Genomic DNA, 27,167 nt, shown 5'->3' on the forward strand with positions numbered 1-27,167 from the left:
CTAAGAATACTTTTTAAGACTACTCACAGGTTCAATAAAATTATATGAAAAAGGGGCTTCCCTGGTGGCGCAGTGGTTGAGAGTCTGCCTGCCGATGCAGGGGACACGGGTTCATGCTCCGGTCCGGGAGGATCCCACGTGCCGCGGAGCGGCTGGGCCCGTGAGCCATGGCCACTGAGCCTGCGCGTCCGGAGCCTGTGCTCCTCAACGGGAGAGGCCACAACAGCGAGAGGCCCGCGTACCACAAAAAAAAAAAAAAAAAAAATTATATGAAAAGGAAATCAGGAGAATGATGAACATGGGGTACAGAAGGAAGCTACCTGGGGTATATGGGGAGGCAGGGGATGGGCTTGTTGGAGCAGGGAGTGGTCATTTGGTAAGATACTGGTTACTGTCAAGGTCCTAACTTTTGTTTCAGGTGAAGGGTTTATGGGTGCTTATTGTATTATTAAAAATGAGTTGAGTAAACAAGTAGCTAGATGGCTAAAATTGAGCCATATATGGACCATTGATTACGATTAATTCTATAGTCCTAAGGTCTAATTAAACAAAGAAACTGCACAAATGTCATAGGAATGGGAAGGTGAGTACTGCACAGGGAAAAACTGTTTCATTAAGCCCTCAGCAAGCGTGTGCCACCTTGCTTGGTACTTCCATATTAGTGATTCACTTAATATCACAAAAACCCTATGAAGTACGTATTGTTGTTCCCATTTTAACCATGAGGAAACTGAGGTAAATTATCTTGCTTACTTTCCCAAACCTATAACCCAATCGTAGAAGGGGACTTATCCTAAAATGCAGCTAAACACTTTCTAGGGTGGCTTGGGGAGATGATGGGGCAGGCAACTGGGTAGGGGAGGCAGCATCTGGCACTTTTAATATTTCCATTTCCAGAATGAAGATGGAAGAAATAGTGACCTGGCCAGAGCATTATTCTACCAATGGCTCGGCATTACAAAAAATTCCCTATTTGTATAGGTCATAAGTTATTTATGTTTGCTTTATGTATTATGCATGATTTGGAAGTGTAACGACAAAGTACACAGACCCACAAAGATTCATTAAAATGCATGTTATGGAATTTTAAAGTAAACTTACATTTTTAAAAAATTATTAAAATATTTTATCTTGCAATCCCTGAAACCACTCTGAATTTTTAAATGGTAAAAATATTTTTCCAAGTATTTTGGTTCATGGCTGTTGTTACCACTCTTTTTTTAAAAAATTTATTTATTTTATTTATTTATTTTTGGCTTCATTGGGTCTTCGTTGCTGTGCACGGGTTTTCTCTAGTTGCGGTGAGCGGGGGCTACTCATTGTTGCAGCACGTGGGCGTCTCATTGCGGTGGCTCTCTTGTTGCAGAGCACTGGGTTCTAGGCGTGCAGGCTTCAGTAGTTGTGGCACAGGGGCTCAGAAGTTGTGGCTCACAGGCGTAGTTGCTCCACGGCATGTGGGATCTTCCCGGACCAGGGCTCGAACCCATGTCCCTGAATTGGCAGGCGGATTCTTAACCACTGCGCCACCAGGGAAGCCCTCCACTTTTTTGTCGGGAGCCACATAGGAAGTGCCTTTGAGTTACAGCACAGACGAGACCCGTAGTGTCAAGCAAAGTTGATGCTATCGGGTGCAAATATGGAGAGGCAAAGTTCTCCTCTGCAAAGCTGATGCTGTCAGGTATAAATATGGAAAAGCAAAGCTCTCGTTTGCAGGCGCTCTCTTCTCACAATCTCCTTGCCCAGGGCTGGTGCCTGGGCTTTCCTGCCCACACTGAGGTTGAGGCCTCCTGGTGGCTGGTGCCGTGCAATTGGTCTCTCTTGCCCAGTGCTGTAAGCTGGGCCCTCCCTGGAGGAGAAACCTGGGTTCCCGAAGACATGTGACCAGAGCCGGGGCCCCGCCAGTTGGCGAGGGAATCCCAAGGCAGGTGCTGGGCGTGGAGGCCACGGGGGCATAGGCTACCAAGGTGACAGAGAACTGACCTTCTCTGGGGGCACTGCACCTCGCTCACTCGCACACCTCACATCTCCCTGCTTGGCCCCGGAGGATGGCTGGTTAGCCAGAGACGGGTAAGATTCCTCAGGGAAGGAACAACCTAAGACAGGCACAGTCGCAGAGGGGCCATCAGGAGAAAACTTGGGGGCCAACAGAGGTGGGGCATAGACCCTCACCCCCCAACTTTGCAGGAGCCTGAACCCTGTCCCCATGGCTGCTTCGCTTCCCACGCCCAGCTCAGATGGGAACCCAGGTAGCAGACAAGAGACCTGGCCAATGGCAACTGCCCTCCCGCCGCAGCAGGGCTTTGTTTCCCATTTCCTCCGTGGACCACAGCTTTCCTCTGTGTGGTAGCAAGGCTTTGCTCTGTGTGGTTCCCCTTGTCTTCCCCTGCCTTTGCCTAAAGTGATTTTGTAGGATTGCTATTGGGGTTGGAAAAAATGTGTAGTTTTAATGTAAGAGTTTAAGTAAGATTTTAATTTAGGGTAAAAATCAAGAGAAGGATTATAGCTACTTTGGCTTTTTTAATGATTATATTTGAAAGTTTTATTCCCAGGCCAGGGCACTGGACTTGGGGAAATACAATGGTGGGAACATTTCTGCAGCAGCTTTTTATTCTAAAAGAAAAATTACAAGAGTTATGGCCTCCCAGTGAAGTTATAAACATGTTGGGAAATACCTGGGTATGGTGGCGAGTTTTTATGCAGCAGTGAGTTTAATCAATGAATTTATGGTACAATGCCCGCTCCCATGGTTTTTTAGAAGTATAAAAAAATAATGTGTATTGTTTTGATTATTATGGTGGGGTTAGGAAATTTGTAGATGAAATGTTGTATGATTGTTTTTAATTATTAATAGAATAATGTGTTTAAGTTTATGATTTAGTCAAGCAGAATGTGCAGGTACAAGAACACCTTAATCTTCTGAGAAGAATAAAGAAACTGCAGACAAGTTCCTGAAGTTTCTGACGTAGATGTGATCAACATGTACCTAACCACAGAGGATGAAACGGACTTTGACCACAGAAGATGAAAGGGACTCTGGGCGATGGGAAAAATACCTAATTTGTTTTGATTAATTTGCTGATGTAAATCACTTTTGTTTTATGGCTTATGTGGGGGAGATTTTGGCGTGGGAATGAGGATGTTGAATTTGAAAATGAGATTTTTTATAGTATAAATACTTGGAAATCAGAAGAATAAATTTGGCAGATCCTTGCATCCTCTGAGGTGTCTTGTGTTCTGTCCACGCCGACTCCGTCTCCCCTTTCGGTGAAACCTGTTCAGCTGGGGCTGGTCCCCGGCAAGTGGCGCCCGAACAGGGACCTGAAGGGGTAAGTATTATTTTTTTCAGACGGATAGGAGTCTCACCGTAGGGTGCTGCAGACCCCCAGTTAGGAATACTGGTTAGGAAGGTGAGTAAGGCGGTGTCAAGATGGGACACGCTGAGTCCAAAGAGAGGCTCTTATTTATTGATATAGTTAAACATATGATAAATGGAAGAGGAATTAAGGTAACTAGTAAGCAACTAACTCAGTTTTTTCAGTTTGTACAGGAACAATGCCCATGGTTTCCAGAACAGGGAACAGTTAATATAGAAACCTGGCAAAAGGTGGGACAAACTTTGCAAATATATTACAGTCATTTTGGACCTGAGAAGGTTCCAGTAGATACTTTTACTTTATGGAACCTTATTAGAGAGAGCATTGCTCCTTTGCCTGAAGGTCAAAAGAATCCATATAAAAATCCTGTAGAAGTAATGGATGAATGTACTCCGTTACTTTCTCCAAAAACATCAAAAGAAACTGAGGTTATGGCTGCAGCTTTAAAAGATTGTAACCTCAAGGATGATGATTCAGAGGAGGAAATTGACTCACCTATTGATAATAAGTCTAATTTGTTAAAGAATCCTCCTTTTGATGATGAATTGCCTCCTGCAGATCAGGATGATTTAGATGCTGCTGCATATGATTATGAAAGAAGGAAGTATGAACCCTATGGTGCTTTTTCAAAGCAAGAAATTAAGAAAAATAGGCCTAATTTACAGGATAAGCGCCCTTTGGGTCGTTTACCGACCGCCCCACCGGCACTTTTAAGTTCTTCATTTCTCCCTTTAAAGATATTAGGACATTCAACTTTAAATGTTAAGGGCTTACCACCTCCACCGCCTTTAAAGGCTAGGGGCCCACCACCTTCGCCACCTTTTAATAAAAGCCAAGGCAAATATAAAAAGCATAGGAGAATAAACGGTGAAGATGATGATTATGCTTTTGCAGCCTGTTTTCCAGTCATTTATGAGGATGGTTTTGATGATGATGATGATGTATATTGGGAACCTTTGCCTCTAAAACTTTTAAAAGAACTTAAAAAGGCCTGTGTAGATTATGGACCGTTGGCGCCTTATACTATGACTCTTATAGATGCCTTGGCAAATAGATGGATGACTCCATATGACTGGATTCAGGTTGCAAAGGCCTGTTTATCTGGAGGACAATATTTGCTTTGGAAAACAGAATATGAAGAATGGGTGGCTAAGCAACATGCTTTAAATAAGAAATGGGATAAATTTGATATTACTAAAGATATGTTGTTGGGCCAGGGAGAATATGATACAACCCAACAGCAGATGCATATGGGAAAGGAGGCCTTATGGCAAGTAACTACGTGTGCAGTGAATGCCTGGAAGTCTTTGCCTTTGACTCCAGGAAAAGCCTCCACTTTGACAGATTTAAGACAAAAGCCTGAGGAGCCATATGAGGATTTTGTTTCTCGCTTGCTAACCGAGATAAAAAGAGTGATAACCGATGAGGATGCAGCTAACATGTTGGCAAAACAACTAGCCTTTGAAAATGCCAATCCTGTTTGCCAGAACCTGATTCGCCCTATTAGAAAAACTGGAAGTATTTCAGATTTCATTAAACAATGTTCTGACGTTGGTCCCTCTTATATGCAAGGGATTGCTTTGGCAGCCGCCCTAAAGGGAGAAACACTTCCTCAATGTATGATGAATATGGTTCAAAAAACAAAAAACCCTAAGGGACCAAAAGGAAATAATTGCTTTGCTTGTGGAGGCGCAGGTCATTTTAGTAGGGAATGTCCTAATAAAAATATACCTCCACCAGGTCCTGTTAGAATGATATCTCCTGGTAATGTTGGGGTTCCAAAGACTCCTTGCCAAAGATGTGGGAAAGAAAATCATTGGACTAAATTGTGTAGAAGTAAATATCACAAGGACGGACACATTCTTCCCCCTAATGAGGTTTTTGCAATACCTCAGGCTGGCGCGCAGATGCCAATATTTCCTGCACCTGTTTTTCCAGATGCATCTGCTGGAACTAATTCGGGAAACTTACTTCGGGCCCGACCCCGGGCCCAACAAACAATAGGGGCAATTCACCAGACGCTCAATCCCTTTCTTCCCTCAGGGGAATCGATGAATTGTTCAGGGCCACCCCAGGCAGCGCAGGATTGGACCTCTGTGCCACCTCCGCAACAATATTAACTCCTGACTCTCCAGTTGTAAAAATACCAACTGGGATTAAAGGTCCATTGCCCCCAGGAATAATGGGTTTAATTATTGGTCGGAGTTCAACTTCTTTATCTGGCCTAACAGTGTTGCCTGGAGTTATTGATTCTGATTATACAGGAGAAATTCACATAATGGTGGCTCCCTCTAATAAAACACAACAAATTTATGTAGGACAAAGAATAGCACAGTTGTTATTGTTACCATATTATAAAACAGGAAAGAATGTTGTTCAGGAAGCAAGAAATGAGAAAGGATTTGGCTCCAGCGATATGGTATTTTGGATTCAAGAAATTACTAGAAATAGGCCTCTAAAAACTTTAAAAATTAATGGAAAGAATATTCAGGGATTGTTAGATACTGGTGCAGATTCTTCCTGCATAGCGGGAAAAGATTGGCCTAGCAGCTGGCCTACCCGGCATGCTGACAATATGTTAGTAGGTTTAGGAACTGCTCCAGCAGTAGCTAAGAGTTCCCAGATTTTAAATTGGGAGAATACTGCCAATAAACAAGCAGGCTCCTTTTGTCCCTATGTAATACCTGGCCTGCCAATGTCCATTTGGGGAAGAGACATACTTATGCAGATGGGAATGCTCTTGTATAGTCCAGATGACTGGGTCTCCTCACAAATGTTAAAAATGGGATATGACCCAGATAAAGGTTTAGGAAAAAATCAGGAGGGAAGATTATATCCTGTGGTTGCTGAGCCCAAAAATGATAAACATGGAGTGGGCTATCCAAATTTATAACGGGGGCCATTGTTTTAAAAGCAGCTGACCCTATAGTGTGGCTTTCAGAGGAACCTGTGTGGGTGGAACAATGGCCCCTAACTTCTGAGAAATTAACAGCTGCAGAAGAATTAGTGGAACAGCAATTATTGGCAGGACATATTGAACCCTCTAATAGTCCTTGGAATACTCCTATATTTGTTATAAAGAAAAAATCAGGAAAATGGAGACTATTACAAGATCTTAGAGCAATAAATAAAACCATAGAAACAATGGGGGCTTTACAGCCTGGACTTCCCTCTCCAGTAGCCATCCCTGAAAATTATGCTATTATAGTTATAGATTTGCAAGATTGCTTTTTCACGATCCCCTTACATAAGGAGGACAGAAAAAGATTTGCATTTAGTGTGCCCTCTTTTAATTTTATTAGACCATATCAGAGGTATCAATGGAAAGTTTTACCGCAGGGTATGAAAAATAGCCCTACCTTATGTCAGAAATATGTAGACCAGGCCATATGTAATATAAGACAGAAATATAAAGAAATTTATTTAATACATTATATGGATGATATATTATTGGCCCATAAAGATAAGGCCTACTTACATCAGGCATTACAGGATATGATGGAAGCTTTACAGGAGTATGGATTAAAAGTTGCTCCAGAGAAAATTCAAACTGAACCTCCTTATAATTATTTGGGCAGATTAATACAGGAATTTTCCATTCAGCATATACCTTTTCAGTTAAGAACTGATCATTTGGTTACTTTAAATGATTTTCAAAAGTTTTTAGGAGATATAAATTGGATAAGGCCTTTGTTAAAAATTACTACTGTGGAATTAAAACCTTTGTTTTTGATATTACAAGGAGATTCTAACCCCTTATCCCCTAGAGAGTTAACTGCAGAAGGAAAACTAGCCATAGAAAAAATAGAAAAAGCTTTAAAAAATGTTTTTATTAAAAGATTAGATTATACCAAACCTTGGGATTTAATTATTTTAAGGACTCCAATTATTCCTACAGGATTATTATGGCAAAATGGACCACTAGAATGGATACATTTGGCTGCTAGTCCAAAAAAGATTGTTGCCTTATACCCTTTTATGGTTAGTTTATTAATTATTAAAGGTAGAAAGAGAAGTAGAGAGTTATTTGGAAAAGATATGGATAATATAATTATACCTTATAATAAAGATCAATTAGAGGCCTTGCTGTTGTTAGAAGATTCATTAGGAATAGCCCTGGCCTCATTTAGAGGTCAAATTTTATTTCATTTGCCTAAAAGTGTATTGCTACAGTTTTTTAAGGAACATATGGTGGTTTTTCCTACATATTATAAGATGAAACCTTTGGAAGAGGCCATATTAGTATTTACTGATGGATCCTCCTTAGGGAGGGCAGCCTATATTATTAATAATGAAAAGAAGGTATTAAATACAGAAAATTGCTCAGCACAGCAATCAGAAATTATGGCAGTTATAGAAGTGATGAAATTAACCAGAGATAAAAAAACTAATTTATATACTGATTCCTTATATATAGTTAAATTATTTCCAGCAATAGAAACAGCAGCCTTTCCTGAAAATAAGAGTACAATAATTAAATTGCTTAAGAGATTACAAAAAAGTATATGGGAAAGAACACAGCCTTATTATGTAGGCCACATTAGAGCTCACTCTGGATTGCCAGGGCCTTTAGCAGAAGGCAATGCCTCTGCTGATGCCCTGACTAAAATTTTTATAGTAGATGAAAATAAAGTACAAGAAGCAATAAAATCTCATCAACTACATCATCAAAATGCTAATGCTTTAAGATATCAGTTTAGCCTATCCAGAGAAGCGGCAAGAGAAATAGTAAAAAATTGCTCTGTGTGCCCTACACAAACTAATGTACCTCAGCAAGGAGTAAATCCTCGAGGTTTGCGAGCTAATGATCTGTGGCAAATGGATGTGACTCATGTGCCTAGTTTTGGAAAGCTGTCCTATGTACATGTTTGTGTGGACACCTTCTCACATGTAATTGTAGCCTCAGCTAGGACTGGAGAGGCCTTTAAGGATGTGTGCCAACACTTGATGTTTTGTTTTAGTTATTTGGGAATTCCCCGAAAGTTAAAAACTGATAATGGCCCTGCTTATGTTTCTAAGTCTTTTCAGCAATTATGCCAACAGTTTGGCATAGCCCATAGTACAGGAATTCCTTATAATCCACAAGGACAAGCTATAATTGAAAGAACCAATCAGGTATTAAAAAATATGATTTATAAATTGCAAAATGGAGATTTAAAATATTTTTCTCCTCATCATTTACTTAATCATTCCATGTTTGTATTAAATTATTTAAATATGAATGATAAAGAGAAAACTCCTATGATGAGACATTGGGAGATAAATGAAGAAAATGTGAAACCAAGGGTATTATGGAAGGATGTTTTAACAGGAAAATGGAATGGGCCAGATACATTATTAACTAGTGGTAGAGGATATGCTTGTATTTTTCCCCAGAATTTTGATTCACCAATTTGGATTCCTGATCGATTAATTAGACACCCTGAGGTGGGGAATTTATTAAAGCGTCTTTCAGAAAAGAAAATCTACTGCCGAGATGGCGGAACCGCAGTCACAGAAAGTGGGTCCTCCGATGACACAGCTGTCGCTTGAATCATTTTGCGATAAGGAGGTACAAACTTCTCCAAAAATTTTGGAGAAGAAGTTTCGTTCACGAAAAAGAAAGTATACTGCCTCCACCGTTGAAGCGGCTCCAATTACATGGGGAGCAATTAAAAAGCTTTGTCTGAATGCTGAAAATGCTATGAATGCTCAAGGAGTGCCTTTGACGACTGCTAATTTTTTTGTGGCTATGCTTAGCTTGCTTTCGGTTCAGGTAAGTGCCAACGGTACGTACTGGGCTTATTTTCCAGATCCTCCTATTTTACATACATGTACTTGGAAAGATTCTAATATTCCAGTAACTTCCTCATTTCCTGAATTAACCGATGGTAGTCGAGGAGCACAGGGCTATAAACAATTTGTAGTTAATTTTAATTATTCATTTACAGGTTAGATTGATTTTCCTCCAATATGCTTTTTTCTTGATTCAGGGTTAATAGGAAATAGTCAAATAAAAAATGGGTGTTTGTCAGTAGTTGATGCAGGATTTTTGACAGATTCCCCTAAAAGGCCCCCTAAAGAGCCAGTAGGAAGAGATAAAACCACAAGATATTTATGGTCATTATTAGGGAAAGTTGTAGGACAAAATCAAGTTTTTGTTAATAAATCTTTGCCTAAAGTTGTTCATCCTTTTAAATATGATGATTGTGATGAGGCTGTAGGGGAAGCTACAAATGAATGGATTTGGATAAATATTAAAACTGGATATCCTTCATGGATATATTGTATGTATAATAAAGAAAATAAAATATTTATTCCTGGAACTGAATATTATATTTCAGATTGGAGTAGTAATTTTCCTGAAGGAGATTATAGAACATATTTAAAGTTAGGCTTGCTATACCCATGGAATGATACCTATATTCCCCGTCCATTAAAGATAAATAGATGGAATAGTCATGGATGGGTGGCTCCTATTTATACTTTTGTTTATGAAAATAAAACCTATTATCAATCTCAGTTATGGAGATTGCCCTTAACCACTCGTAAAATAACGCTAATTAGAGCTACTACCCATGTGGAAGAGTATTATGTTCAAACCTGTGTGTTATCTCCATATTCCTTATTGCTTTCTAATGATAGTGAAAAGTTGCAGATTGTGCAGTATAATATGAGGTTTTATATTACTTGTCAGCAATGTATATTAACCACTTGCATTATTCCTGAAATGAATGTTTCAACTATAATGGTGTTAAAAAGACCAGCTTATATTGTGCTGCCAGTAGCGCTTAATGAATCTTGGTATACAGATATAGGGGCGGAAATTATAAGACAGGTTGGAGAGCTCATACGGCCAAAAAGATTTGTAGCTACTTTGATTTTGGGAATTTCCGCCTTAATAGGAATATTAAGCTCTTTTACTGTCGCAACATATGCTTTAGTGAAGGAAGTGCAAACAGCACAATATGCTAATGATTTATCAAAAAATATATCCTTGGCTTTGGCAACTCAAGAAGCAATAGATAGAAAGTTAGAAACTAAAGTTGATGCCCTTGAAGAAGCAGTTTTACATATTGGTCAAGAACTTGCTGCTTTAAAAATTCGCTTATCTTTAACATGCCATAAAAAATATTCTTGGATATGTGTTACTCCTTTAAAAGTAAATTATTCTGAATATTCTTGGGAACAAATTCAAATGCATATTTTAAATGTATGGAATTCTAGTGATGTGGGAATTGATTTGGAACAGTTACATAAGCAAATTCATGATATTGCGGCCTCTCAATATGATATGAATCCCTCTAAAGCTGCTGCAGAATTTTTACAAAATTTACAAAGTTATTTTAAAAATAATTCCTTTATGCATATTTTAATAAATTATGGGGCTGCCGGAGTGGTTATAATTTTGCTTCTTATTTCTTTTCCAGTCATTATCCGATTAATTCAAACTGCCCTTCAAAGTGTATACAGAACCAAAGTGGAATTACATACTGCCTTTTTAAAAAATAAAAAAGGGGGAGATGTCGGGAGCCACATAGGAAGTGCCTTTGAGTTACAGCACAGACGAGACCCGTAGTGTCAAGCAAAGTTGATGCTATCGGGTGCAAATATGGAGAGGCAAAGTTCTCCTCTGCAAAGCTGATGCTGTCAGGTATAAATATGGAAAAGCAAAGCTCTCGTTTGCAGGCGCTCTCTTCTCACAATCTCCTTGCCCAGGGCTGGTGCCTGGGCTTTCCTGCCCACACTGAGGTTGAGGCCTCCTGGTGGCTGGTGCCGTGCAATTGGTCTCTCTTGCCCAGTGCTGTAAGCTGGGCCCTCCCTGGAGGAGAAACCTGGGTTCCCGAAGACATGTGACCAGAGCCGGGGCCCCGCCAGTTGGCGAGGGAATCCCAAGGCAGGTGCTGGGCGTGGAGGCCACGGGGGCATAGGCTACCAAGGTGACAGAGAACTGACCTTCTCTGGGGGCACTGCACCTCGCTCACTCGCACACCTCACATCTCCCTGCTTGGCCCCGGAGGATGGCTGGTTAGCCAGAGACGGGTAAGATTCCTCAGGGAAGGAACAACCTAAGACAGGCACAGTCGCAGAGGGGCCATCAGGAGAAAACTTGGGGGCCAACAGAGGTGGGGCATAGACCCTCACCCCCCAACTTTGCAGGAGCCTGAACCCTGTCCCCATGGCTGCTTCGCTTCCCACGCCCAGCTCAGATGGGAACCCAGGTAGCAGACAAGAGACCTGGCCAATGGCAACTGCCCTCCCGCCGCAGCAGGGCTTTGTTTCCCATTTCCTCCGTGGACCACAGCTTTCCTCTGTGTGGTAGCAAGGCTTTGCTCTGTGTGGTTCCCCTTGTCTTCCCCTGCCTTTGCCTAAAGTGATTTTGTAGGATTGCTATTGGGGTTGGAAAAAATGTGTAGTTTTAATGTAAGAGTTTAAGTAAGATTTTAATTTAGGGTAAAAATCAAGAGAAGGATTATAGCTACTTTGGCTTTTTTAATGATTATATTTGAAAGTTTTATTCCCAGGCCAGGGCACTGGACTTGGGGAAATACAATGGTGGGAACATTTCTGCAGCAGCTTTTTATTCTAAAAGAAAAATTACAAGAGTTATGGCCTCCCAGTGAAGTTATAAACATGTTGGGAAATACCTGGGTATGGTGGCGAGTTTTTATGCAGCAGTGAGTTTAATCAATGAATTTATGGTACAATGCCCGCTCCCATGGTTTTTTAGAAGTATAAAAAAATAATGTGTATTGTTTTGATTATTATGGTGGGGTTAGGAAATTTGTAGATGAAATGTTGTATGATTGTTTTTAATTATTAATAGAATAATGTGTTTAAGTTTATGATTTAGTCAAGCAGAATGTGCAGGTACAAGAACACCTTAATCTTCTGAGAAGAATAAAGAAACTGCAGACAAGTTCCTGAAGTTTCTGACGTAGATGTGATCAACATGTACCTAACCACAGAGGATGAAACGGACTTTGACCACAGAAGATGAAAGGGACTCTGGGCGATGGGAAAAATACCTAATTTGTTTTGATTAATTTGCTGATGTAAATCACTTTTGTTTTATGGCTTATGTGGGGGAGATTTTGGCGTGGGAATGAGGATGTTGAATTTGAAAATGAGATTTTTTATAGTATAAATACTTGGAAATCAGAAGAATAAATTTGGCAGATCCTTGCATCCTCTGAGGTGTCTTGTGTTCTGTCCACGCCGACTCCGTCTCCCCTTTCGGTGAAACCTGTTCAGCTGGGGCTGGTCCCCGGCACTTTTTTTTTTTTTTTTTTGCGGTACGCGGGCCTCTCACTGTTATGGCCTCTCCCGCTGCGGAGCACTGGCTCCACACGCGCAGGCTCAGCGGCCGTGGCTCATGGGCCCAGCCGCTCCGCGGCATGTGGGATCTTCCCGGACCGGGACACGAACCCGTGTCCCCTGCATCGGCAGGCGGACTCCCAACCACTGCACCACCAGGGAAGCCCCCTCCACTCTTTTAAATCAAGGTTTTTGGAGTTTTGGGGGAAGGCTTTGTTTTTTGTTTTTCGTTTTTCTTTTCCCTCAGGTTATTTTAAAATTTTATTTTTATTAAAGTATAGTTGACTTACAATGTTGTTGATTTTAGCAGTACAGCAAAAGTTATAGTACAGTTATACATATATATATACATTCTTTTTCATATTCTTTTCCATTGTGGTTTATCACAGGGCATTGAATCCTGTGCTATACAGTAAGACCTTGTTTATCCATTCTATGTATAATAGTTTGCATCTGCTAATCCCAAACCCCCAATCTATCCCTCCCCTAACCCCCTCCCCCTTGGCAACCACAAGTCTGTTCTTTATGTCTGTGTTTTTCTGTTTCGTAGATAAGTTCATTTGTGTCTTATTTTAGACTCCACATATAAAAGTGATATCCTATGGTATTTGTCCTTCTCTTTCTGATTTACTTGGCTTAGTATGATAATCTCTAGGTCCATCCATGTTGCTGCAAATGGCATCATTTCACTCTTTTTTATGACTGAATAATATTCCACTCTGTGTGTATGTATATGTATATATATATATACATATATATATATATATATATGTATATATATATATACCACATCTTCTTTATCCATTCTTCTGTCCATGGCCATTTAGGTTGTTTCCATGTCTTGGCTATTGTAAATAGTGCTGCTAGGAACATTGGGGTGTATGTATCTTTTCGAATTACAGTTTTGTCTGGATCCCTCGGGTTTTTACAGCTACTTAATTTTATATTGTTTCTTGGAAATAAAATTTCCCCTTAAGTTTCCTGTACATTTCCTTTTGTATACAAAAAGGAAGTTATGTGAGAAGTGGCATTAACCTTTGATTAAGCTTGTACTGTTTATTTCCCAAAACTTCTATTGTCTTGTGGCAAGTCAGGGACACAGACCCTTCGGCAGTGACATTTAGGATGAGGCTTTTCCAAGGAGGAAGCATACACAATGGAGTGTCTCCTACGAGGATTCCAAAATAGACACACTGGGAGTTTTGTTCAGAGACGGACAAAAGAGAAGTGAAAATAGACTCCCCCACTCTCTCTTTCTTCCTTTTGCAATGGAGGGAGAGATCTTAATTTTTTCAATGTATGAGGAAAACATAAGTTTTTTTAGTGGTTTGGATTGATGCTCCTAACTTTGTTTCAGCCTTACCTTTTCCTACCGTATACGAGGCTTCACAGATTCAACAACCCAGCAGTAATTGTACAAGTATAGGCTTCCTGCGTGCCCAGCACTGGGCTAAGTCCTACAGACAAATTCAAGACTGTGAAATAGTCACCAATCTCCAGATCCTTAGACATGTTATAACTGTGCCTCAGGACAGGGTAGAAAAGATATGACTCTTTTTAAATTTAATTTTTTTAATTGAGGTATAATTAACATATAATATTGTGTAAATTTAAGGTGTACAACATATTGAGTTGATGCATTTATATTGCAGTATGATTTCCACTGTAGCATTTTGTCAAGTCATATAACTATCATTTCCTCTAGTGGTGGAAACAATGTGACTTTTTTTTCTTTTTTATAGAAGTATTGTTGATTTACAATATCATGTTAGTTTCAGGTGTACAGAACAGTGATTCAGTTATATATATACACACACACACACACACACACACACACACACACACATATCTTCTTTTTCAGAATCTTTTCCCTTATAGGTTATTACAAAATGTTGACTATAGTTCCCTGTGCTCTACAGTAGGTCCTTGTTGGTTATCTATTTTATATATAGTAGTGTGTATCTGTTAATCCCAACCTCCCAATTCATCCCTCCCCCCACCCCATTTCCTCTTTGGTAACCAGAAGTCTGTTTTCTATGTCTCTTTCTGTTTTGTAAATAAGTTCATGTGTATCATTTTTTTAGATTCCACACATAAGCGATATCATATGACATAACAATAGGACTTTTTAAAGTTTGTTTTACCCTAACATTCGACCTGTGTGGACCCTTCTCCCCTCCCCCCACCCCACTCCTCACCTGTCCCTCCATTCCCAGCAACCTTGGCCCCTACTCACCAATCGGACTTCATTCCCCTTTTACTTTCCCTCTTGTTAAATTATGGTCTCTCAGAACAAAACTAGGCGTTAAAGATCATCTAGTTCAGTGTTTTTCAAAATGTTTTTTAATCTTCTAAACCATCTTCCCATAGAAAACCTTACATAAAATCCCCAAGAGGAAGAGAGGATGCCACGCTTTGCCCACTCCAACTTTCAGCTGACAGCACAAACCCCTGCCCACAAGAGTCCCCAAGGGTCCCCAGGCAAAGTCCTAGGAGTCCCCAGCTTAAGCCACCCCCTCATTTGGCAGATGAGGAAGCAGGTAAGTTCTCTATCCCTCTCATTTAGCCTAGAGAAGGAGAGAGAACATCTAAGTCACAGCCAACACCTAGGCGTCCCAATTCCCCGCTCTGGAACCTTCCCATGCCGCTTCCTTTCTTTCCTTATCGCATAGTTTCAAAACCTTCTGGCCATGAGAAATCCCCAGGAAGTCTAGGGGCTAATGGCATCCCAGTGGTTTGAAAAGTGCCTTTGACAAAGCAATATCCCAACCCTTGGGACTGGAGACATTCTGCAGACTTTAGTGCCTGTGCTTAATGGGATCTCTTGACCTTTTCTCGAGGACAGAGAGAAGCAGAAGGGAAAGGCACAGGACACACTTTCAGAAATTATGAGTGCAATTAACTGGGCCCGCCTGGGCATCCCTATGGCCTTGTCAGAAGGGCTGCCACACCAAGAAAGTGGCTGGGGCAGCGGGCGTGCAGTTAAACAGTGCTCACATGAACAGAAGGAGGTTTGTGGGGAATTCCCTGGTCCACTTATTAGGACTCCACGCTTTTGCTGCTGAGGGCCTAGGTTCAATCCCTGGTTGGGGAACTAAGATCCCACAAGCCGAGTGGTGCTGCCAAAGGAAATAAAAGAGGCTGTGGTCCAGGGTGGATTCGGACATGACCTGTGGGTGCAGGGGGACATGACAACTTGCTTCCCTTCTGAGAGAGCAGCGTGACGCTGATGTGTCAGCTTCCTCACTGTGTGAGGCCCCCTCTCTCCTCCCCACTGCTGTCAGATATCCTGTCCAATGAATAGTCATTCCTCTTCTCTTTGTCATATAACAATATAGACTTTTATAAAGCTTCCCCTAGCTTTTCAAAGTCAGTACAATTAAAGCACAATGCATCTTAGTTGCCAGCACCTTACTCATGCAGAACAAAACAGCTGCAGTCTTAAGTAAAATGAGTGCTGGCACTGGGCTGAAGCCTGATGAGGAAGCCGGGATGGGATTCCTGTAGAAGTGCCTCAGACAGAACAGTTTGAGTCTAAGGTGTCTGGTTTTTCCATAGTGCTTTTTCCAGGCTACCTAAAACTATTTTTATACCCATCATTTCCTCTCACAGTTTGCCTAGAGGAGGGAGAAAGACAATTCAATTTTTCTAGAGAAACAGAGATCCAGCAATTCTGTGTCAAGGGGGATAGGAGTGAAACTGAGTCCCCGTAAAACTGAGTTCCGTTACCAAGTTTATGACTAATCTCTCTATCCAAAACTTTCCTTTCTTGTCCCCTCTGACTTCAATCCCCTGCGAACTGAACACTAATCAACCAGTCAGATGACTAAAATTGCTGTGGTCAATAACATCGTTAACGTACTGAAATTGCTGTTGTTGATAAAATTGCTGTTGTATCATTAGATATCATCATTAACGAACAAACTCAGGTTTCTCCAGGGCAAGAGGAGCTAACAGGCCCCCGAGCCATGGACCACGGGGCCAGAGGATTGTAAACCAGAGACATCCTGACTCCGAGAAATGTCACAGAAATATCACAGGATGAGGATTAATCGCAGCCTCTTTGTTCTTCTTTAGAAAAAAACAAAACCAAAAAACACCAGGGAATTCACTGGCGGTCCAGTGATTAGGACTCAGCACTTTCACTGCTGTGGCCCGGGTTCAATCCCTGGTCAAGGAACTAAGATCCCACAAGCCGTGTGGAAAAAAGAGAGAGAAACCAAAAAAATCCTAACTCAGGGATCAAATTGGGATGGATCTGAGGCTTGTCTCCCACTTCCTTGCTTGGTGCCCTGAAATAAACACTCTACTTTCCTTCACCACAATCTGGCGTCAGTAAACTGGCTTTGCTACACTTTGAGTGAGTGGACCCCAATTCAGTGCGGTAACAGGAGGAGTCAAAAAGGTTATTATTTGACCATGTTATTTTAATAACATGGCATCTCTTCATCATCATAGTAATGGCTGTAAGTGGTTGTTTGGAAAAATTTTAAGGGTTCAAACCACTTACTGGCCATGTGATCTTGGAGAAGATGCTTATCTCTGTCTCCTTCAAGATCTTCATTTGTAAAATGGCCAATGGTAATATGGTGGTACCTACGTCATTGTCTTGTCAAGGGACTAATGAGTTATATGTGGAAGAAGCTAAGAACAGCATCAGTTCTCAGTAAATTTCAGTTGTTATTTGTGTGGTACTCATGGTTTACAAAGTGCTTCTACAGACATTAACGCTTGACTAGGTTCCAGATCGTTTGACTCCCAGCCCAGGCATTTGGAAGAAATTCAGAATATCGGGTAAGGTCCAGCGTCGTTTACCGAACACGTCCCAGGGAGGCTAGTCTACTAGGTATGGTTTGTCTCTTTGCTCCATGCCCAGGAGAAGCCCTCTGCATCGCTTCAGGGCACTTGCTGTGCTCCGGCAGAAGCCCCCACCCAGGAACTTTTCCTCATCCCCTACACAGCAGGAGACAGAATTATGCACATGGTTACTTAGGCCCCAGTAGTCCTTATCTCCCCACTTCCAAACACCACTGGATATTTTTTAGAAAAATTCTGGGCTAAGAGAATTAAGCTGTGTCATTTCCCCTGGTAAAACCCTTGGATGCTTTATAAAGCAACATCAAAAAGTTGCTCCTTGGGAGCCGGTCATCATCCCTCCCCCATGCTCCAGGCAAGGGGAGGAGCTGACATTTTTGGAGAACCCAGAGTGTGTAAGGTTAGTTACTATGATGCATACAGATAAGGACACGGGGCTGTAGAGAGCAGAAACAACTCATCCAAGGCACCAAAAGCTCTGGCTCTGACTTACCAGCCCTACAATCTTCCTCAACCTCTCTAAGCTGAGTTTTCTCTTCTGCAAACTGGGATAATAATCATACACACCCCATAGGGTCATAAAAATTCAATGAGTTAATTCATTCATTATCCTGAACACAATGACTGACACATACAAGAGCCCAATAAATGTTAGGTGGTGTTATAATTATTATTATTGCCTGAAAAAGAGCAGCCGGGGTTTACTCTCTGCCTTTTGCATTACACCAGGCAGGGTCCTTGTCCCTGACTGAGGACCATAAGTTTGTCTCCGAATGGAAGAGCTTTAACATCCCCAAGCCAAGTTCATGGTGTGGGGCACTGGGGAGTAGGGATGTCTAGGACTTCCACCTTCTTTGAGGTGGGAGTAATTTGAGCCAAACTATGATGCAATTTACTTATTCGTCACTGCTGAGCAGCGATGCTCCAGTCTTTACTTTGAATGCTTTTATTGACGGGGTACTCATTTGCTGTTGAAAATCAACCCATTCCACGTTGCACACCTTTTACAATTAGAAAGTGTTCTTTCTCTGTTCCGGCTCCCTCCACCCTCCTCCACTTCCCACTTCCTTCCTCTCCGCCTCCTTCTTCCTGGCATCTTCCCTTCCCTCTTCTTTCTGCCCTGTCCTTTCCCTCCCTTCCTCTCCCCTCCTAGGCCGAGAGCCCCAGGTTCCACCCTTTGCCCTGAAGTCACCGTCTAGGCCACGGAGGTCACGGAGAACACAGAAGGTCTTCAGTGTAGCCCTTAGCCAGCTGATGGGAACTTGGTCTCCAGGAGCCGTAACCCAATCCTCTGGGTTTTGCAGGGTCTTTGGGAATCAAAACCTTTTATCTGGGCCTCATGGCTTGGCCTTCTGGTGCATTAATGTCATCCATCAGTTCGCCCAATTTCCATTAATAAAACCCCGTCTAGAACCACAGGAAACTTGAAATGGGTTGATCTTGTGTCTTGAGGCCCAGCTGTCCCTTGATGGCAGCCATGGAGAAGCTGGAGCGCTGGGAGTGACTCTCCGGAACCAACTGGAACCAGTGTACACAGGCAGCCCTCGCTGGTTCGAATCCTCCGCCCAGAGCACCTGGACTCCACAGCTTGCGGGAGCAGCCGCGGGCTGCGCTGCCGCTTTAAGAGAGGGGCGGGGCCCGGGTACAGGCCAGGCAGGGCCGGCCCACAAGGCTCCTTTTCCTTTTTGATCCATTCAAAAATTACTCAGTGCAAATTCCCGGACTGCTGGGAGCGGAGAAGGAGAGGGGCGGAGGAGAGAGGGCTGCTGCGGGCGCCGTGCAGGGGGCACCCGGGCCCCGAGGGGCTGACGGCCGGTCGGGGAGAAGCCGCTTGCGGCGGGCCGTTCTGGCTCCGGTGGCCTCACCAGGAAGCGTCAGTCTCGACACCGGGGAAGCTCCGAGCGCCGCCGCCGCCTCCCTCCCGGCACCGGGTCCCCGAGCCCCCGCCCCGGCTCCGGGCCAGTCCTCCGCCCTCCGGGACCCTCCGGCTTGGGCGCCTTCCCGGGCGATGGCTGGCCGCTGAGCATGGCTCAGTACGGCCACCCCAGCCCGCTCGGCATGGCTGCGAGAGAGGAGCTGTACAGCAAAGTCACCCCGCGGAGGAACCGCCAGCAGCGCCCCGGCACCATCAAGCATGGATCGGCGCTGGACGTGCTCCTGTCCATGGGGTTCCCCAGAGCCCGCGCGTAAGTGGCCGGGCTCGCCGCCCGGGCGACCCCTCCCGCCCCAAGCGACCGGCCCTCGGCTTCGCTCCGGCTCGCCTCCTGGCGCCTGCCCGGCGGGCGGCGCGTTCCCCGCTGCCCACGACCTGTTGGGGGTAGGCTGGGCGCGCGGGCGGCCCGGGACTCGGTTCCTCCTGGCGGGGGTGCAGGGGAGGGCTCCGCGCCCGAGCGCTGGGCTGGGGGCTTGCTGGCGATGCCTACGGTGAGGCGTGCCTAAGGGTGCGGGATGCCTAAGGGCTAGGGCACAGGGTTCGAGTCCCGGGTACGGTGGCCCGCGCCCGGCCTCAGAGGGTGGGGCTAAGCGAGTCTCTCCCGGGCTCCCCGAGGTCTCCAGCGCTGAGCCCCCGGGGAGGCGGGGCCCCACCGAGGATTCGGGCACCCTCTTGATCCGGAACGCCGGGCTGGCTTGGGATCCTCTGATGGCTGGGAAAGGGCAAGGCACGGCGGGGCAGGGAGGCCGGCCCTCCCACTGCTGCGGCTTCCAGCTCCGGATGTCGCTCTCGGGTTCTGCCTCCCTCGGAGTAGGAGGGGCGGGAGCGTTGGGATTGCCTCGTGTTCATTGATGGGGAGGATGGAATGAGAAGGGGAAGCACTTCCCCCAGGGGCCCTGGGTTCTCGTCAACGGTGACGGCAGCGCAGGAATCTGTGGGTGCCTGAGAGTGAGGAGGGGAGCAGTCCTCCCTCATCCTTCTTCCTCCGGGAGGGCGGGGTAGGGAAGGGCAGAGAGCGCGCAGGTGGCTGCCCCAGCAGCTTGCTGGGAAGAGGCCTGGTCGCCGGCACCAGGCAGCAGCGGCAGCAGGAGTCTTCGGAGGCTGGCCGCCCAAGGCCGTGGGGCTGGAACGCTGCCTAGGCCGGGTGGCCAGGCCCTTCTCCCTCGGTGAATTCCTCACATGCAGATTTCTTAGGCTGGGACACACAAGGCCTGGGATCCTTGTAGGGCGCTGCTTCTTTGAATGACATCACCTGAACAGGGAGCTGGGCAAACTTTATCAGAAAGGGCCAACTTGAGGAAAGTTTGTCTTCTTCTCCCTTTTTTCAGGTGATAGTGCTAGGTCTCCCTTACTTGGCCTCTGGGCAAACCTTTATTCTTTACTAGTAACTTGGCTGTAATCTCTTGATCAAAGCTGATCCCTGATTTTATCATTCCACCCAGCCTGCTGGGACAGGTCGGAGTGGCCTTGGAAGGCCATAAAATGGACTGACATTTCTGCCTCCTACTAACTTCCAGTTGCTGACGCCAGAGTTACAGGGAGAAGATGTGGTGGGCTCTGCAGGGGTGTGCCAGGTGTGGAAGCTGCAAGTCAGGTCCTTCGTATGATGGATGTGCATAGCTGTCCTTAAGAAGGGGCAGGTAGGGGCCAGCAGTCTGTGGGGCAAGGCTGCAGAATTAGCACAGCCCCTGGCATTCGCCTTTTCTAAAATGAGGCCAGCGTTAAGGACCTAAATTGCTTAATGAAGGGAAGAAATACTTAACTGAATTCTTCAGACCGTGGTGTTTGCTCTTTGAGGTGGCTTTAATAGGACATCTTTCCTGCACTGGGTCCAAGAGGCCTTGGCTACGTGCTGAAACATTAGGATGATGGTTTCATTTTGGCTTGTTCTATCCCTGAGATCTCATAATAACTAGCATTTAGTGAGTACTTACTATGTACTGTTCTAAGCACTTCACATTTATTATCCATTTTATCCTCCCAGCAGCCCAGTGAGAAAGGTAATTATATGCCCATTTTATGAACTGGGGAACAGAGGTTTAGAGAGGTTGCATAACTTGCTCAGGGTCACAACAGTGAGCAGTGAACCTGGGATTCAAACTCAGGCATGTGTCGGCTCAGCTCAGGCCTCACATCCAGAACCAGGATGTAATGAGTTAATGTGGGTAAAACACTTAGAGCAGTGCCTGGCACACAGTGGGTGATCTTTAAGTGTTAGCTACTGTATTAGTTTCTGTTTTAACAAATTACCCCATTCCGGGTTGTTTAAAAACACAGAAATTTATTCTCTCACAGTTCTGAAGGCCAGAAGCCCTAAATCAGCATACCTGGGCTGAAATCAAGGTGTTGACAGGGCTTTGCCCCCTCCGGAGGTTCTAAGGGAGAATCTATTCCTTGCCTCTTCCAGCTCCTGGCGTCTGCTGGCATTCTTTGGCTTGTGGCAGCATCCCTCCAATCTCTGCTTCTGTGGTTGCCTTGCCTTCTTTTCTTTCTGTGTCAAATCTCCCTCTGCCTCTTTCCTATGAAGACACTGTGATTGCATTTAGGGCCTCCCCAGATAATTCAGGATAATCTCCCCATCTCAAGGTCTTTAACTTAATCTCATTCACAAAACCCTCTTTTCACAGGTTCCAGGAATTAGGGCATGAATATTTTGGGAGGAGCCCCTTTCAGCCTATCACAGCTACTATTATTACTAGCACTGCCTCTCTTTACTGGAAACGTGACAGAGTGGGTCATGAGGAAACATCCTGGGGAGGGGGGTAGGCTTGCTGTTCTGTCTTCTCAAATTCTCTGTCTCGGAGCGTCAGAGCCCTTGGCGGTCATCTGATCTAGTCTACTCCCTACCTGGGCTGGCATCTCTTCTACTTCAGCCAAGAGAGGCTGATGTGGTCAGCCTTCCTCTTAATAACTTAATCAGGTCAGTAAGAAGAGGGACTTCTCCCCAGGGCCATCTGAGATTCCAGAGAGCAGACTTTTTTTTTGGAATTTATTTTATTTATTTTTTATACAGCAGGTTCTTATTAGTCATCCATTTTATACACATCAGTGTATACATGTCAATCCCAATCTCCCAATTCATCACACACACACACACCCCCCGCTGCTTTCCCTCCTTGGTGTCGGTACGTTTGTGCTCTACATCTGTGCAGAGAGCAGACTTTTAACTTCATTTTGGAGAGTTGTGAAGAAAGAGAGCAAAGGCACCGGGCTCTACTTCTGAGAAGCCTCTTTCTTAGGCTTTAAGCCTGGAGGAAGGAGCGTGATGAAATGGAAAGTGGGAGAGAGCAGTGATGGTTTCCTGGATTCAGGAAGACCAGGCTGTGATGTTTCAAGAAGGAATGAGACCGAGGTCTGGAACACAGCCCTTTGGAGGGAATGGTGGTAACCAGGGCTGGCAGCTCTGGTTTCCCTTCTGGGTGTAACTGCGTCTGATCTTGTGCAGCAGCAAGAAGGGCCCTTCCTCTGGGCTCTGGGTGGACCGTAGAGAGCACCGATGCCAGCAAGGCCCAGGTCCCATGCAGCCTGTGCTGTGCTCTGGCCTTGGATAAGTCACTCAAGCCCTCAGGGCCTGGCCGGCTCCCTCTGAGGGGAGCAGGATTAATTAGCGCATGCTTATTAAGTGCTTGACGGCTACTGAGAGGAGTCGGGTATGTTCCTCTAGCTCGTTATGCCCCTGGAGCCGTGCTAGGGTTTTTCCACCCAACCGTATGACCTTTGGTCCAACTTAGACGCTGCTGTAGAAGAACAGCAGCCATGTGGAGAAGGTTCGAGAACTGGCCGTTTATATCGTGTGTGTGTGCGCGTGTGCGTGTGTGTGTGCATGCACGCACACACGCAAGCACAAGGCAGGGAGGTGTTAGGGAGGCCTCAGGAAGGAAGCTTTCAAGGGGTCAAAATGGCCTGTCCCTTCCTTTTTCTTTCTATGCCCTTAGCTCTTCCTTTTCCCCAAAGTTCTAAAAATAAAGGCCCAGCTTTGTCAAGACTGGAGTGAGGTAGGTCGGAAGGAAAAGGAAGAGTGTGTGTGCTGGGAAAGGCCTGGGGCCAGGAAGGGCCCGAATGGATCACCCAGGAAGGCAGGGTGAATTCTGACCGAGTGTTGCCTTTTTTGTTGTTGTCTTTTGTATCTTTTTTTTTTGTAAATTTTTATTGGAGTACAGTTGATTTACCACGTTGTGCCAGCCTGAGGTGTACAGCAAAGTGAATCAGCCATAATACATGTATTGATATGTCCACCCCCCCCTTGCAGGTTCCCCTCCCACAGCGGCCAGCACAGAGCACCGAGCAGAGTTCCCTGTGCCACACAGCAGGCCTCTGTTAGTTATCCGGTTTATATATGGTAGCGTGTATATGTCAATCCCAGTCTCCCAATTTATCCCCCCCAACTTTACCCCCTTGGCGTGTTGCTTTGTGTTCCCTACTTGCTTTTTTTACTTGCCTCTGTGGTTTTGGGGGGCAGCGGAGGCTTCTCTGCCACTGGAACTCTGAGAGCAGCCACCCAGCAACTGAATTTGATGAGGCCCTACTGACACAACTCTGGCCTTTTGTTTTGGTTCCATTCGTTCGAGACTGCCTATGGCTAATACTTTGTCTACAGCGCATGGCTCTCGAATGTTCTCTAATGATTGAGAAGTAGAATTTTACAAAAGGACCCTCTGGCCGGGGTCTGATGCCCTGAGTCCCAGCCCAGCTTCTGACCGACACTTGAAGCATTTAGGTCTTCTGTTGAACCCCTTTCCTCAATATCCTGTTCAGCTTCTGTGCTGTGTAACTCACGAGGCTTTGTGAAGACCGAATGAGCTGAGGGGCAGGAAGGGACTTAGAACTAAGTTAAAAATATAATCTGGACCCAAGGTAGGTAGGATTACGGTATTATGGTGTTGGATGAAAAGAAAAGGAAGGAGGTGAGATCGTGGTGGTAAATCTCCAGCAGGGATTTACATGTGCTCTTAGGTTGTTGATATCTGAACAATGCCCAGCGAAAGAGCAGGACAGTGGCGGAAGGAAGGAGCTGGACTAAGTGCCTTTGACTTTGCTTTGGACAGTCAGCATTAGCTATGCATCACTGCCCAAAGATAAAAGCAGCTCGGAGCTGGCAACACAAGGAACTGAGAGGCATCTTGCAGAGCCCGTGAATTCAAGCATCCGGTTTCTCCAGCTTACCTGCTGGTGGACATTGGATCCCCTGAAAGTACCTGGTCAGCTCAGCATCTCCGAATCGTGGCTGATTCTGGGCGGGTGCTGCAGCTGTGTTCCCAGGGGCCTTGGACAGAAAGAGGAGACCAACCAAAGCCCACGTGGAGTGAAGGGATCTTAGAGGTGGATGGGGCAAGCAAGTCTCTACTCCACCCGTCATGGCCGTTCACCCACACAGCACTCCCCCCTTACACGTGTGTGTGATTTTGTGGGTGAAAAGTTGCTCTCACGTGCCCTAAATATCCCTCTTGATCTTGAGAAAAGCCTCGCTTTATTTATTTTTAAAATATTTATTTATTTAATTTATTTTTGGCTGTGTCGGGTCTTAGTTGCGGCACGCGGGCTCTGTAGTTGAGGTGCACGAGCTCAGTAGTTGTGACATGCGGGCTTAGTTGCTCTGCGGCATGTGGGATCTTGGTTCCCCAACCCATGTCCCCTGCATTGGAGGTGGATTCTTAACCACTGGACCTGAAAAAGTCCTGGGAAGCCCTGAGAAAAGCCTCGTTTTAAAGATTAGGTGACTTAAGTCTCAGAGGACTTCCGGGGCATGCCCTGTGTGAGGCCATGTTGCCATGACAGCGTTGGTCTAGAACTGCAAGTCCAGTGAACTTCCCAGGCTACCCAGAGGACCTGGCTCCAACGGAAAGACCTTGGCATACATTCATTTTTCACTTTCCTGAGGTATAATTGATGTACAATAAGCTAAACCTATTTCAAGATTGATGAGTTTTGACAAATAAATATACCTGTGGCATCACCTCTGCAAGATAGCACATGTCCTTCGCTCCTGTAAGTTTCCTTTTGCCCCCTTGCAGTCAATTCCTTCTCCACCCCTATCCCTGGGCAAGCAGCGACCCACTTCGTGTCACCGGAGATGAGTTCACATTTTCTCTATCTGCATACGAGCGGAATCATACAATGCCTACTCCTGTGCCTGCCTGGCTTCTCTCCTGATATTTATGAGACCCATCCGTGTTGCACGTAGCGGTAGTTTGTCTCCTTTTATTGCTGAGTAGAGCTTAATGTATTTGGATGGGCTAATAAGGTAATTATAACCCCTTGCACACAGCGTCTGTGAAAATTTCCTGTTATGCCCTAATACTACCTTAGATTTTTAGATCACTTTAGAGATGACAAAGTGGATTCATGTACCTAATCACTGTTAAGTTTCAGACATTGATAATTTCATGAGAAAACAGGTTCAAATTAAGTGCCCCAGAGAGTGAAGAGCATCCTGCCTCATGACTCTATCCTGCGGTTTTTGTCACTACCCCGCCCTTGGCGGCCTCAAACTCTAACTGCTTTTCACTGAGTGGACAAGAGTGCTCAGCGCTAAGGGCTTTGCTTTTCAGAGAGGCAACAAACCGAGGGAACCCTGTGTCTCCCACCAGCTCTGCTCCGGCTGACAGTGGAGGCGGAGCTCAGCGCCCGCCTCGTCCGGGCGGGCATCTGGTGTGCATGTATGTGAGGGTGTGACCCTCTTCTAGGGCAGGCAGGAACTGAAGAGACCCAGTCACCCTCTGCCTGATACACAGACGTCTCACCGTGGCAGCTGTCGGCACAGCCTGGGTTTGAATCCCAGCTCTGCCTCTTCCCAGCTGGTGACCTTGGGCACGTTGCTGAACGCCCTGAGCTTCAGTTCACCTGTCTGTACACTGTTGATAATGCTGACTGAAAAAAATGCCCAACCTAGAAGTTGAGGATTTTGTTTTGTTCGGGGGACTTGCTGAGGACTCAAGCCCGAGAGGCAGCCTCTCAGATAGCTCTGCGGGACGGCTCTCAAGAGGTGAGGGAGGACCCAGGGTATATAGGAGTTTTGCAGTAAAAACCGGGTGGTCAGAACATCAAAAGATTACTATTAATTAAAGAAAACCAGACATCTCAAGTTAGTGGGTTTAGCACTTTTCTATGTATGGGAAAATGCCAAGAGTCTGGGCTCACTGAAATCATTCCTTGGAAATGCACCTCAGCTGTCTGGGGCCAGGATCCTGCTTTTCTCCATCCCGAATCCCCTCAGGGTACACAGTTGGGGATGGCTGCAGTGGCTGCTGGCTTGATGGTTGCGACATCCTTTGTTTACTGAAATGGCAGGTGACATTCTTCGTCCACAACAATAATAGTATGTAGCTCCGTAGATCCTTGTGAGGGTTAGGGGTGCAGAAAACAGTTGGGGAACGCCCGTAATCCCTCAGTGAGGAGGGAGGCGTGACTGCTACTCCAACGGTGATTTCATTCCACGTGACTCCCTTTGTCTCGGAGTTCCCGGTTGTCCCCCACTTTTATATCTCTGCTCCTCACTGAGCTGTGGCCGTGGAGTAGAGGCTGATAGCCTCCTTCCTCAGCATCTTGTCCCCGCAAACTGCCCCGGGGTTGCCGGCCGAGTGGAAGCGGGCCCCCGGAGCAGAGCAGGGCCATCCAAACTGCTGACTGTGATAAATGGCCAGGCTGGAGATTTGAAGGGGTACCATATGGTTGTCTTCTGATTCATCTCAAATGGAATCAGACTCCAGCCCTGGAGAGAAAAAAATAAAGTGCACTGAAGAACGGCTCCT

At 45.1% G+C, this 27,167-nt stretch overlaps 1 protein-coding gene across 3 annotated transcripts in view; it reads left to right on the forward strand.

The window, feature by feature from the left end:
• Window positions 1-19,172: 19,172 nt before the first annotated feature.
• The window catches only part of UBASH3B (ubiquitin associated and SH3 domain containing B), a 141,356-nt gene continuing 133,361 nt past the window's right edge, over window positions 19,173-27,167 (forward strand). For all 3 annotated transcript variants that reach the window (XM_033407345.2, XM_004280688.4, XM_033407344.2), the window contains exon 1: window positions 19,173-19,672. In XM_033407345.2, coding sequence (XP_033263236.1) covers window positions 19,621-19,672 — 52 coding nt within the window. In that variant the 5' untranslated portion in view covers window positions 19,173-19,620. The remainder of the gene's footprint in view (window positions 19,673-27,167) is intronic.

This window comes from Orcinus orca, chromosome 8 (assembly GCF_937001465.1).
Source record: "Orcinus orca chromosome 8, mOrcOrc1.1, whole genome shotgun sequence".
NCBI classification, from domain to species: domain Eukaryota; kingdom Metazoa; phylum Chordata; class Mammalia; order Artiodactyla; family Delphinidae; genus Orcinus; species Orcinus orca.